Source organism: Hyaena hyaena, unplaced genomic scaffold (assembly GCF_003009895.1).
Source record: "Hyaena hyaena isolate Hyena2069 unplaced genomic scaffold, ASM300989v1 scaffold_87, whole genome shotgun sequence".
Classification (NCBI taxonomy): domain Eukaryota; kingdom Metazoa; phylum Chordata; class Mammalia; order Carnivora; family Hyaenidae; genus Hyaena; species Hyaena hyaena.
The window spans coordinates 1454972-1470122 of record NW_024080718.1 but is presented as its reverse complement, the minus strand read 5'-3'; the positions used below and the strand labels follow the sequence as shown (position 1 = coordinate 1470122).

At 39.1% G+C, this 15151-nt stretch overlaps 1 protein-coding gene across 1 annotated transcript in view; it reads right to left on the bottom strand.

Moving 5' to 3' along the window:
* The window catches only part of MSRB3 (methionine sulfoxide reductase B3), a 162353-nt gene that overhangs the window by 84683 nt on the left and 62519 nt on the right, over positions 1-15151 (bottom strand). The window contains exon 5 of the mRNA XM_039234285.1: positions 584-612. Coding sequence (XP_039090216.1) covers positions 584-612 — 29 coding nt within the window. The remainder of the gene's footprint in view (positions 1-583; positions 613-15151) is intronic.

Sequence of the window (15151 nt, the reverse complement as noted above, 5' to 3'; positions counted from 1 at the left end):
GAATGTAAATTTTGTCTTGATAGATACAAAGTAATGGCTTAAGGTGACCTTAGTTTTCCATTACCCACCCCCACAACAAAATGAATTTTTTTAAAAAAACTAACAAATCATAAAGAAATTTCCATTTCTATTGGCTAAAACTCTTTATAGTTTGCTGTATTAGTGCTTGCTTTCACAGCACATATACTATCGTTTGCTGGATTAAATGTATTTAATACCCACATCTGATGACAAGTCACTTGCACATAATCTTCAAATTATTCAGGACTGCTTTGCCTACTGTGAGAATAATATTGTATTCTGAACCATAAGTATGTACAACCCCCCACTTCTGCTCTTAAAATGAAACTCTGCAAATATAGAGCATTTAATGCTTATTGCAGAACTATCAAGAATCTCAAAGTGAACATCTCAAGATATGATCCCAAGCAGCCAATCGCTCTGCTTTGAGGTAGGGTTCATATTTTGAAAAGAGGCTGGCTAGTCTGTTTAAAATCAAAATGGCTCTTGAGCTGATGAGTTGCTCCTCAGAGAATAATGTAAATAAAAAATACTCAGAATAACATCACTAATGTAAACATACCTGAACCGGAGTCAAATTTGGTTTCTGACCTGCAAAAAGAAAGAAATGTTTTACAAGATAAAACCTGCATATTAAAGAACAACTGGTACTTTATGAGAGGGGATGTAATGGCTATAGATTTCAGTTCAATGGCCAACAAGGAAAATAGCTTTTTAAAATGCAAGTGCTTATCAATTTTAACCATTTTAAACGTATGCATTATCCTAGGTCCCCTGAACATGCACATAGCTGCAGAGACAGCACAGTATGAAAAAGATACTAACTTTTTAACTTGTTTTAAGAGGACAAATTGTGTTTTAAAAAAAAGAGAGGCAGATTAACTTGTTTCTGTAATATAATAAAAGCAATAAAAACCTGCAAATTTAAATTTATCCTCTTTACTTATTATTAAAGATTTCCAATTATTCAACACCAAGTACTTTTTCACTAAGTTCTTCACTGAGTAAATGAACCTGGTAACCCCGTACATTTAATAAGAGGGAGAAAAAAAACTGAGCCCTTGTGGGAACATTATGTTTCAGATATAGGTTAATACTGGTTGTAAATTCAGAAGCCTTTGAAGCTCTCGGTTCGGCTGTGGGAAAACTTCTGTTGGGTAATTACTCCCAAGATGCTGCTGATGTGCTGTCAAGCAGAATTAACCCTATGACTAGGGCTGTCTACACAAGCTACTATAAGACAGCATTGTCTATACCTAGCTCTCAAACCAATTAGTGGGCATGCTCCAGTCGGATTTATATCACACATTAACAATCAATAGTATATATGTTCACAGCTGCGACAGCAAGATACAAGAACCCACCAGCGGGAGTCCTGTTAAGGGATGTTACATTGACAGAGATTTTTTTTTTTCTCCTGGGGAAATGTAGTTAACTAAGTGGGAAAGGAGATTTCTTTGAAATTATGCCAGGGTACCAAAGCACTTTTGGAAGCGGTGGCTTTCTCTACCTAAATTAGTTTCAAGAGAAGTCATCAAAGGGGAGAGCGGGAGAGGACTAAGCACAAAGCAGCTTTCTTTGTCATAAAAATCCATTTTCTCAAGTATTCGCAAGTAAGGTTTCACCTGACGCTTGGAGTCAATCATCGTAAAAACAAAAAAGTGTTGTTGCAGCCGTGGTTGTCCATAACCAGCAGTGCGATCCAGGTCCACTCTCCCAAGCCCTGGCCTGACCACATTCCTCATCTCATGATGAGGAATCATCATGATTCCTTAGATGGCCCCGACCGCTATTTCGGGTACAAACCATTTTTGCTTTTTGTCCTCTCTCCTGTTCTGGAAAACCTTGCCTCACGCCCTCTTCTTTGTTCCTAGCGCACAACTGTGAAGGGCACTGGCCCTGCACCCTCCTGGTCCCCTTGCCCATCGTCCCCACTACACCTTCCTAACCTCTGCAGCCACGGTGCTTACTGGCACCTGCTGCTTGTACCCAACAACGGTCTGTTGAGGGGAACTTCCACCAACACACACACACACACACACACACACACTCACCCTTCTCACCTAGATAGGAGGTGTTTTTCTTTCTGTCTGAGCTTTTCTCCATTTATGTGCTAAAATGCATCTCTCATCTGCCCTGAAACCAGGCTGGATGAATGACTCCTTCTCTCTGCTGTATCTTTCTTCTTCTTTTTTTTTTTTTTTAAGTTTATTGATTTATTTCGAGAGAAAGAGTGAGCAAGAACAGGGAAGGGGCAGAGAGAGGGGAAGAGAGAGAATCCCAAGCAGGTTCTGTGCTGTCAACGCAGAGCCCCATGCAGGGCTCGAACTCATGAACTGTGAGAGCGTGACCTGAGCCAAGATCTAGAGTCTGACACTTAAAATGGGCCAAGCCACCCAGACACCCTTCTCTTATATTTTCAATATGGAGGTTTCTGCAAGTTCCTCCTCCCTTCTGAAGAGGAGTGCTCAGGAATTAAATATCCTCCTTCAAGTAGGTGCCTTATTCTTGTTATTTGCTTTCTTCTTGTGCTTACAATCAAGTCTATGGAAAGGATAAACTATATCCGATGCTGTATGTTTTCTTCTCCTGACCTCCCAACATATTCACTGTCTGAGCCACCATGATCTGTCCTTGCTAAGGTTTATCAGTGGCTTCTTATTGCTAAACCAAAAGCCTTCTTATCATCCCTATTTTACTAAACCTCTCTTCAATTAACAAGCAATATTACCTGAATGTTGCACTGGGACCTCAAATCACCTATGCACTAAGCTTAATTCAATTTATTTTCCCTCAAATATAATTCTCTGCTATATTCCCTATCAATGAAATTGGACATCATGATATTGTCCTAGTTTTCTTCTGTACCCCCAAGTATCAAATTAGTCACCAAGACCTGTTGATTTCACTACCTTCCCCTTCTCTCTGTTCTTACTCTTACCATATTTGGGCTTATCTGTGACTCAGGATCTCATAACCAGAAACCTCACCCACTCATCTAACCCGTCACCCCATCAGCTACCAGATGTTTCCAGACGTGAAAAAGGATACATGACTTGAACTGACAAATTGCGGGATCATGACCTGAGCCCAAATCAAGAGTTAAACTCCTAACCAACTGAGCTACCCAGGTGCCCCTGTTGTCCCCTTAAAGCATAGAAAATTTTCAGAAATTCCTACTTATAAGCCTAAGACTTCCTTTACTCTAAAAGTAATTCATAGGCCTTCCTGACACCAGAGGCTAGTAAGAGTAGCAGTGAATATCTGTGCCCTTCTTTCAGCTACAGAAACCTAATATACTTCCTCTGCTTGGAACACCCCTCTTTCCCCTTAGTATCCTTTAACCCCTCTTCTTACTTAAATTCGAAAGCCCTTACCACATGTTAGCTTAATTATCAATTCTTTGAAGAAGAGTGGCCAGACTACATTAAATTCCTTTCGTTTATACCTGTATAAACACCAATTGCTCCTTCTTTGCACTCATCAGAGCTATAATTCTACACTCATCCATGAGATTATCTGACCATATTAAAAGAGTTCAACAATTATGGCAGACACTATTTGTTCACCATCTAACAGCCAGTCTTCCTTTTCCCTTAAAACAGAATTTCGGTTTTTGAAGAGTGCTAAAGATGCTTCCACCCCAGGAATAAATCATAATTAGGCTCTGCCAAATGTGGCAACCCTACTGTCCTTTGTCAGGGACTGGTCCCAGGACAGGCATGTGACCCAGTTCTGAGCAGTGAGAGGTACAGGGAGGTCTTCCAAAACTTCTTGGAAAGGTTTTTCTCCATAAGAAGGACAGGGGTGATTTAGGGAGCAGGTCCTTTTCTCTCTCTCTTTCTCCCTCTCTGTTTCCTGCCTTTGAAGTTACTGTATAAGGATATGACACCTGGAACGAGACTGCTATCACGGTCTTATAGCCATGAGGGGAAGGCCAAGAGATCACAGAAATGCCAACACAGAACTTTGACATCATTCCAGTTCCAGAACTGCCTTTCTCTTCTAGAGTCCTTGTTGAGTTAGTCTGTCATTGTTAGGCCACTTTTACTTGGGTATTTCTGTTACTTCTCATATTCTGATATTGTTGCTAAAGCAATACCAGGTTATGATCTATCTACTTTTGTGTATAAAACATAGGCTTCTACGTTATAATTTGATGATAATGATGCTATAAATACAAAATACATAAAAATATACAGAAAGGAAAAAATAGATTTAAACTGACAAATATAGGGGCACCTGGGTGGCTCAGTCAGTTAAGCATTGAACTCTTGGTTTTGGCTCAGGACATGATCTCACAGCTTCGTGGGTTCATGTCCCACATTGGGCTCTATGCTGACAGTGCAGAGCCTGTGTGGGATTCTCCCTCTCTCCTCTCTCTCTCTCCCTCCCCAACTCACACTATCTCTGTCTCTCTCAAAATAAATAAATAAACTTTAAAATAACTGAAGGAACTGGAAATATTTTAGAGGGAAGGAAGACTAATGCAAAATAATATAAATGATCTATTTACACAACATAGAGAAGAAATCTTATTTGTCCTTTAAAGACAAATGAAACATTTTCTAACTAACTAGTTACAAAATGCACTTGACAGCATATTGCAAGAGGAATCAAGAGACCTGGAATCTAGTTCAGAAACTAGCACAAGTCATTTAACTTGTGAGCTCCATTTTCCTCATTAATAAAATGAGGCATTTGCAAGATATCAGTGTTGCTCCACACAAACTATTCCTTGGGGAGGTAGCTGTCTACAGTTTTCTGTAGTTTCCAAGAATAAAGAAAAGGAGATGGGAACAGAACAGAGGAAGAATGTGAGGTGATAAAATTTTGCTTCTATAGAATTCAAGCCTACAGATGAATCAGACTGAAAGAACAGACAATTCTTAAGGCCATTTTTGGCACCCAGTTTACACAACTGCTCCCCAGACCATATTGATAACTGCCTTCTTTAAATTCTAGGATCATTTCTGGTCTGTATCATTTACAGCACTTAATCATACATTTCTTTGAAAATAATTTGTTTCTGGTGTATATTTATAAATCTCGGGAGAATAAAACCTTTAAACTAAAGATACCTTAACTGTTGAAAATAAACTCAAAACACTAAAGAAAAACAGTATTAAAGAGACCAGAGCATACGTTCTTCATATTATGAACTGTCCTCCCCAAATTCTTATGTTGAAGTTCTAATCCCTGGTCATGTGACTGTATTTGAAAATAGAGGGGTTTTTTTTTTTTTGTTTGTTTTTTACTTTAATGTTTTTATTTATTTCTGAGAGAGAGACAGCATGAACAGGGGAGGGTCAGAGAGAGAGAGAGACACAGAACCCAAAACAGGCTCCAGGCTCTGAGCTGGCAGTCAGCACAGAGCCCGACGCGGGGCTCGAACCCACCAACCGTGAGATCATGACCTGAGCCAAAGTCGGCCGCTTAACCGACTGAGCCACCGAGGCTACAGAAAATAGGGTTTTTAAAGAGGTAATTAAGTTAAAATGAAGTCATTCAAGTGGACCCTACTCCAGTATGACTGGTGTCCTACTGAGAAAAGAGAGTCAGGACATAGGCACACATGGAGGGAAGACCGGATAAAGACACAGAGGGAAGACAGCCACCCACAAGCAAAGAGGAGAAGGCTCAGGAGAAAGTGACTCTGCCGACACCTTGATCTGGGACTTGCCGCCTGCAGAGCAGTGAGACAGTGCGTGTCGGCTGCTTCCGCCACCCAGTTGGCAGTCCTGTTATGGCGGCCCTAGCACACCTCCGCCCTTCGATTCTTCTTCAGCCAGATGTTTAGCAACCTCAAACCTCCAGTAAAAGCCAAAATCCCAGAAATTAGCTGGAAATAAAAATGTCCACAGCTCTTATACACTTTAACCCATTTTAGGTACAATATAATTTTGATTTCTCTATTCTCCCTCACTACTTTGAACCACTTTCGGCCAAAGTGCTTCACCTGCATTTTGAGTGCAGGGCAGCTGCTCCTGCAAGCTACCACAGACCACCAGTAGGCAGACCTACGACCTCGATCAATGGGCTCTTTGTCTTGTCATATCGCTGTGGGAGAAAGTTTCCAGTGGCTTTGCCTGGTTCTTTCACACTGGTGTTGTGTACAGACTTGGCACGTGCTCTCTGGGGGGTGAGGCAGACTTGGGAGGTGGTAAAATTTATTGCCCTACATCAGTTTTACACATAATATTTGTTTTCTTATTTTCCCTGGAAATTCTCATTTCTACTCTAGGCTGTAATCAGAAGTCGAACAATAGAAGTTGTGGCTGGCAGGTTAGTGCTAGACACAATAATTGGCAGATCCTAAAATGTTAGAGAGAGACAACAAAAGAAACTCAAACAAGGGCAATCCAAACTTGATGAGTGTAGAGGCGAAGACTTTACACACCTCAGGAGCCACCAAGGATGTCAATGGGAGATGAAAAGATAAAAGAATATCATCCTCTACACTTTCCAGAACTCTGTAGGAATTCCTTAAAGGGAGAAGCAGAGCCCTATGTACTTCATTAGGGCCTCAGTGCATCACTGTTTTACACACGGTTTAATAACTAATACTAATAATGATAGCTACAAGTCATGAAAGTAACGTTTTAAGTATGCTATTTAGTAAGATACAGATGTATATTACTTAGGGGCGCCTCGTGGCTCAGTTGGTTAAGCATCTTACTTTGGTTCAGGTCATGATCTTGCAGTTGGTGAGTTTCAGCCCTGCTTCGGGCTCTGTGCTAACAGCTCAGAGCCTAGAGCCTGCTTGGGAGGTTGTGTCTCCCTCTCTCTCTACCCTTCCCCCATTTGCACTCTCTTTCTCTCAAAAAATAAACAAACATAAAAAAATTAATAAAAAGTGTATATTACCTAGACAGCATTTTCTTTTTAAAATCATTAGTTAATACTTCTAAAGTTAAAATAGATGCTTTATTTTTTTATTTTTTTTTTTAATTTATTTCTAAGAGAGAGAGAGAGATAGAGACAGCGTGAGCAGGGGAGGGTCAGAGAGAGGGAGATACAGAATCTGAAGCAGGCTCCAGGCTCTGAGCTAGCTGTCAGCACAGAGCCCGACGCAGGGCTCGAACCCATGAACCATGAGATCATGACCTAAGCCAAAGTCAGATGCTCAACCAACTGAGCCACCCAGGCGCCCCTAAAATAGATGCTTTAGTTGTCTAAAGAATATGTTTACAAAGCCCTTCATTTCCCAGATATCGCTATACAGAAACAGAAGAAGCAACACAAAATTAGGAATAGAAAACCATAAATTAAAAATAAAGAGACCATGGAGAAAAGATCTAGTTGCCAGTCTTAAGTATACTTCTGTTTCTACAAAGCACTAAAAAAGTCATTTAGATTAAAACATCAGTTGTGTTTTCATTTGCAAAGTAAAGATAATCGTATCTGCTACTCTATACAGTTCTTCTTTAGAACAAAATGAACAATGGCTGAAGCACAGAAAAATGCTATAGGAATAAATTTTCCTTGAGAATTTTAGGATTACACAATTCAATAATTAAATTGAATATAGGAACTAATTTCCATGAGAATCTTGAATTCATTCATTATTTCACTTAAAAATTTTGCATTTCTCATTGGAACCATTAAAACTCAGCCTAAGGCAAACTTTCAAGGGCAAAATGGATGAAAAAGTCATTGATTCCTTTTCCCATTCATCCATTAAACAAATGAATTGAGCACTGACTGTGTACAGGTACTGCTCTAGGCTCTGGGATACAGCAAAGACTAAGTCAGACAAGGTTCTGCTCTCATGGAGCGCACAGTCTGGTAAAGAGAGTCAGGTAACAAACAACCACACAAATAAGATTATTTCAGATAAAGGCTGAAATAGAGTGCCTTCCATTATAAACTCTAGAGTATTCTGGGATAGAAAGTTGCTGAGGTGGGAGGGATGGGGGGATGGGACCTATTTTAAATAAACGGTTAGAGATACGCTTTAGGAGGCTATGACATTTCAGTTGACACCAAAGAATGAGAAAGAGCCCACATTCAATGTGGATGCAAAACAGAATTTTGGTGCAGATTCCCAAGGAAAGGGCAAATGCAAGAACCCAAGATTGGCAGGAAGAGGAAAGAAGAGGAGAAGGAGGGGGACAGAAAAGAGGGAAGGGGAAAGAAGGGGCAAATAAAGGCCAATGTACCTGGAAAGAAGTGAATGAAAGAGAGAACGGCAACAGATGAAATCAGAAAAGCCATTGCAAGGAGCTGTGATTTTTAAGGATAAATCATCAGAGTTTTTAAAGAATGAATTATAATCGAATTACAATTAATTAAATTTTCACTCTGCTCTGTGAAAAAATGAACTACACTGGGACAACCACCAAAACAGAGAGCCCACCTGGCACCTCACCGTGGTGGTGGTGGTGGTGATGCTGTTTTAAGTAGGCTTCATGCCCCAGTGCAGAGCCCAACACAGGGTTGAATTCACAAGCACAAGATCAAAAACTTAACCGAGGTCAAGAGCTGGATGCTTAATGGACTACGCCACCCAGGCACCCCCAGATTTTAGTTTTTAACACCATTCTCTAATAAAAGGAGACAGAGCTCCTTGGAGAAATGGTTGATTCTACAACTGGGGTAGGAAACATACAAGACAAACCTGGATTCTCAAGTAGTGCTATAAAGCAAAGAAGGGCTCAAAAACAAAACAAACAAACAAAAACTCTACATTGATGGAGATATGTCAAAGGGACACAGAAGCCAACTAAAAGAGCTCCTAATAGCCAAAGCTGGAACAGTCTGAACAATAAAATAAAGTAGTATTGGATTATAAACCAAAGTATAAACTAAATATCCATATGTCCACATTGATGTAGATAAATGATTAATTAAATAAATGAGAGAAAAGACACACATTTCTCTTTGCAGAAGAATTCCAAATAATATATGTAGCTACTCTGCCCTTAAGATGAGGAACATAACTCCCCACTCCTTAAGTGTGGACTATGCATAGTGATTTCCTTCCAAACAGTACGAGATGGGGAAAACAGTAACTTTGCAGTGGGGAAAGCTAACAGACACTGCCTCAGCCATGTGACCAAGGTCAATATTAGGTGGGATATCATGTTGATGGTATATGCCCTTGATATGATGTGATTAAAATGGCACTTTATCTCTGTGATCTTCCTCACCAAAACCCACAATCTCAGTGTAACCATGAGAAAAACATCAGACAAATTCCAATAGAGGGGCATCCCACAAAATACCTGACCAATATTCCTCCAAACTTTAAAAGTCATTAAAAATAAGGAAAGTCTGAGAAACTGTCATAGTCAAAAAAAAATCTGAGGACACATGATGAGTAAATATAATGTGGTTCCCTGGATAAGATCCTGGAACAGAAAAAGGACATTAGATATAAACGAAGGAAATCTGAATACAGTATGGACTTTAGTTAATAAAAAATGTATCAATATTAGTTCATAAAACAAATATGCTCTACAAATGGAAGAAATTAATAATAGGAGAAACTGGGTAAGAAAGTATATGGGGTCTCTCTGTACAATCTCTTCAATTTTTCTGCAAACCCAAAACTGTTCAAAAAAATAAAATCTATTAAGAAAGGTAAGCCACAGCAGAAAGACAATCAGAGAAGTGCAGGTGACAGATAAAGATAATGGTGAAGCAGTGAATATGGTGAGGACTCAGAATCAAAATATATTCACAGTGCACAGTGCAAAATGTGTTGGTAGATTAGACATGGAAGGTGAAGGAAAGAAGAATTAAGGATGACTCTTGAAATTTTTGCTCAAGTAACTAGGTAGATAATGAAAAGGACCTTTATTGAGTATATGGGGGGAAACAAGAAAAGAGTAGGCTGCTTCTGAATCATTTGTCACTTCTATTTGTTGCTAATTCCTGATTTACTCTTGTGACTCTTGTGAAACTCAATAAAGTTTCAAGCTCTATGGTCCCTCACAGGATCTCAGATTACCATATACTTTTTTAATCATTAAGACACAAAAAGCCTAGTTTCTAATAAAATAGTGTGTAACTCCCTTGAAAAAAGAGCTGGTATAAAATGTTCCTGGACCTAACTTTGAAATAAAAATTGGTACTACACCATTGGTTATCCAAGTAAATGAATCTGGAAGATATCGGATATTCTGAATTATATCAAGCTTTTACAAAGTACAGATCGAAGACTTTGGAAATCTATACTTTTCAGTTCTCCAGATGATGCTAAGAACCACTGACCTGGATGGCATTCCTTTAAAGCAAAGAAAGCTTCTATTTAAAATAACAGAGCATCTCACTTTTCTTCTTATTTCAATTTATTTATATTAGTAATTTCCAAAGTAACTTTTTGCCCAATAAGGAAGTAAAAAATTTCCCAGGGCTTTTGTGTAAACTTTCACATTCACAAATTGTTACACATCACCATTATACAGTTATCTTTGTGGGAGCAATGAACTAAGCACCAAACAAGTGAAAAATCTGTCAGAAAAGATCCAGTTCCCAGGCAAATTAATGATAATAACAATAATAATAATAATACATTTTTTGCTACTTTCTTGGTGAACTTCCTAAAAAATGTTTGATTTCATAGCTAGTGTTTCTGCCCACATGAAACAAATGATAAATCCTTAGATTCCATGAATTACTCAGGCTGGGCCAGCAAATCACCTAAAAAGATTCATCACCAAGGTGATGTGTCCTATACAGTCAGTAAATTTACACTCCATTACACTTCCAAGGAAAAATAATATGAAAGACAAACATTCAATATCAAAAAGCCTTCCCTCAAAGCTGGAGACTGTGAAAAGGAGTTCACAGAAGATGCGAACATTCATGAAGTCATAGTCAAGAGCATTTATGGAGTGCTCACTATGTGCAAAGCACTTGATGTGAAGGAAGAAGTCTTGTTTAAAGTGGCCATAATTCAGCCCATAAAGCCCTTTTTAGTTTAAGATCAACAATTTGAACCTCAGTCAGAAGCAAATGGGTAGCTGGTTCATACCAGAGGATGCAGGTGTAATTTGGCCAGTGCTACTCAGTTTCTTAAGTTGAATGGGCCTTTGCAGTTTGTGTAAATTCCACTTCTGGGTGGTCCTCCAGAGCAATCTCAAAGAGGGCACACCACAGAGGTACTGGAGTTAATTTATGCTCATGCAGACTATGAGTCATGCAACTGCCATTAACACTATATACTTGTGAGTACATAGACGTAAAATGTGAAAATCTCCAACAGCATAAAGCCAACTTCCCTAAGAGCAGAAAAACTTCAAGTAGGATGAGCACTGAAAACTCTCTCAAGGCGCTAATGAAAAAGTGTAGCTTGTTCCAAGTGCAATGCAAGATAACAGAGAAAATATAAATAGAAGGATTCATGGGTTACATCCAGCCAATTCAGGATTATGAAATAGAGTAATGACGTACTGTAACAAATACAGTGATCTGCTTTGACTGTGAGTCTCCTTTCCTCTGTCTACTCACTGGTGGTGTGACACAGTAAAGCGTTCAAATAGTAGAAGCTACTGCGACACTAACAGGGCTGCTCTGTGTTGAACTCCTACTCTACAGCAAGCATACTTTAACACATACAGGTCAAAAAAAATCTAGACAATCCAAAAAAACTGAATATTAAACACTTCTCTCACAGATGGACAATCACTAATCTAAAAGAATTCTTTTGGGGGCACCTGGATGGCTCAGTCGGTTAAGCGTCCGATTTTGGCTCAGGTCATGAACTCGTGGTTCATGGGTTCCAGCCCTGAGCCAGGCTAGGTGCCAACAGCTCAGAGCCTGGAGCCTGCTTTGGATTCTGTGCCCTTCCTTTCTGTTCCTCCGCAATTCACACTGTTTGTCTCTCTAAAAAATAAAGATTTTTGGGGGCACCTGGGTGGCTCAGTTGGTTAAGCGTCCAACTTCGGCTCAGGTCATGATCTCACGGTTGGTGGGTTCAAGCCCCGCGTCGGGCTCTGTGCTGACTACCAGCTCAGAGCCTGGAGCCTGTTTCAGATTCTGTATCTCCCTCTCTCTCTGATCCTCCCCTGCTCACACTGTCTCTCTCTCTCTCTCTCTGTCTCTCAGAAATAAATAAAACATTTAAAAATTTTGTTTTAAATTTAAAAAAATAAAGATTTTTTTAAAGTAAAAAAAGAAAAAAAAAAAGAATTCCTTTTACCTATCTCCCAAAAGGAGAAAAATTAATCTTCTGTTTTAAAGTTTACTCTATCTGGTCTTTAAATCTCTTTCCCTCATTTCTAATATCTTAAATATGTCCTTCTTTATGCCTTTCTTCAGTGTATCAAAAACGTAAGATAAAATTTTCCCTTGAGTTGGCTTTCCCTCCAGTTATAAGGGGTTAGCCTTACCATTCCTACCTTAACTATAATGATGTGACCATGATGACTATGTTTTCTGGAATCATTCCAATTTCAAATATTTTACATTATCTCTGCTTCGGTTTGTGGTTTGAAACCATGAGATTGTACCCAAAAATCTTCACAATCTTTACTCTCACTACTACTTCTAATGAAATTGTTATCTCACAACTGCCAAACCCAATGACTGGCTCTTAGTCTTCTGAGTCTCTGTAGCATTTCATAGCCTAGGTTCATCCCTTCTGTGATTTGTCTATACTTTGCTCTACATACTAAACTTAAACATATTCTTTGTCTACTGTGTCATATCCTCATGTGTGTCATTGGTAACATCAGCTGCACAGTATATCCCTAGATTAAGATTCTGAAGTCAGACATTTTTGAAAATGCTACATAGAACAATCAACTTCCGGAGCTCTACAGTGAACATGAGTGAATGGTGCACTCCTTGATTTTTACGATGAAGCAACTATGCAATTCATCTTAACTCCATGTTTCCCAAAAAGCAATCCTGTGTATTCAGAGTGCACAGAACCCTCTTTTTTTTTTTTTTTTTTCATGGAACACATATTAACATGTCACAGCTAATCTTTTGCAGGAGGAGTATTCTGATCGAACAAATATTCACTAGAACATGCTGTGGGGAATACTGATGCACCTGAAATTTTAGGTTACAACCTGGAATCTATCAGACCTCCAAAGCTAATTAATCATCTTTTTCCCCAAGCCACAATTAAAACAGCAAGTTAATCTTTTGTAACAGCTTTTTCTGAACAGAAGGTTGAGAAATCTTTGCAGCTCTTACTATCTGTAGTGTTTGTTTTCTGTAGGGCTGTTACCTCCCTTTCATGGCTATTGACATCACCCTAAGGCAAAAACTTCTTAAATCTCAGCTAGATTCAGGTAGCCAAGCATAAGAATTAGAGGAGAGCTTTAAAAAACAAACAGACTTTGGGCTCCACCATAGTCTTGCTAAATCAGAACTTGGAGGGGGACAGTCTTGGAATTTGTGATTCTAACAGAATCACAAACTATAGACCACCAAAGCTCCATGCCTCCATGCCTTCTTTCTTCCCCTTGAACTGAGCATTTTCAGTTCTCTTCCATCATCAGTTCAAGTGGTACAGTTTTGAGATTCCTAACCGTCAGTTGCCCTTCCCTGCATGTGGTCCATTCGGTCCATAAGCTTTTTAGGTGAGGGTCTTATACTGAACCACAGAGCACAGCACTCCAGAAAGAGGCTGGGCAATTTGTGAAAGGTAAGGCTATCTATTGTCTCCTGGGTTTAGACTGGATAAGCAAAATCAGTGTCCTCCTTATCCCACCCCTGCAGCAAATCACTACTCATTGTCATCAACACCAGTCTGCAACAACAACTAGACAGTGATCGCCCAGCAAACAGACAAACTTTCCAGAAGCTTAAAGCATTACTTACTAACTGACCTTCTAATCTCTGTTCTAAGTAAGTGGCATGCTTCCTGTTCTCTAATGAACTTTCATTGTGAAAGCTGCAATGTACACCAATCCTTAAAATGCTTTAGTATCAATGCTCCACATTTATAGTGTTTTTTACACTTACAATACACTTCAACATTGTTTACTTAATTTTTCATGACACAGGTATTATCTTCATTCTGCAAATGAGGAAATTAAGGCTTACAGAGGTTAAGTAGTTTATTTAAAGTCGCACACAGGAAGTGGGGAAAACTGACTTTAACATCACATGTCTTACACCTTTATCGTAGCTTGCTCCACTTTAAAATGCAAGTATAGTCACTTGGCAATCTTTAGAAAATTAGCACCAATTAACACTAGAGGTGATAGCTACCTGATGGTGAATTACTCAACAGAAAGAATAATCAGCCAGAATACAGGGAGGCATTACAACAAAATATAGGAGCTAAGTAGTGCTGCCTCAAGGGACAGCCCATCTCTTATCGCCAGCGTTCCCTTGAGTAAATTGCACACCTTTTGTAAGCTTTGACTTTCTGTTTAAGTTAGGAAGAATAAAGGAGATAATTTTCTTTAGAGTGCTTAGCATAATGCCTGGTACATGGTAAGTCCTCAATCAAAGGTTGCTTTTTTTTTTTTTAATCCCAATTCAAACACAAGAGTTCATGAATATAAGCCTGAAGATAAGTAAAAGTCTTCTGAAATTGGTATCCTATCCTTCATCAGTTACCTCCAGGTGTCTGGGAATAAGACCAGGTGAGGACTATAGGCAGATGGAAGAGAGTTATGAAGAGGGAGAAAACCTGGAATGATGTTTGAAGTGTAGACCAAAAGAAGGTTAGTAAATAGAAGGTTTGAGCAAAGTTTAAGAACATAGTGGTCACCTTTTCCTAGAATAGTATCATTATTACCAGTCATTTAGGGATAAAAGAGAAGGCAGCGGGTAAAGTATCTACTTGGGTTGTGAGTAAATTATTAAATGGACAAGATGAATTGGGGCTCTTGAAAATAAATATGGAATTACATTCTATTTCATTCTTTCCAAGTATCACTGGGGAAAGATAAATTTGGGGGTAGAAGAATATTTTTAAAGTAAGTTTTTAAAATAAATTGTTCAGGGGCACCTGAGTGGTTCGGTTACGTGCAGACGGACGATCTTGCGGGTCATGAATTTGAGCCCCATGTCGGGCTGTCTGCTGTCAGCACAGAGCCCACTTGGAATCCTCTGTACCCCCATCTCTCTGCCCCTCCCCTACTCGTACTCTTTCTCTTTCAAAAATAAATAAACTTTAAATAAATAAATAATAAACTTTAAATAAATAAATAAATAA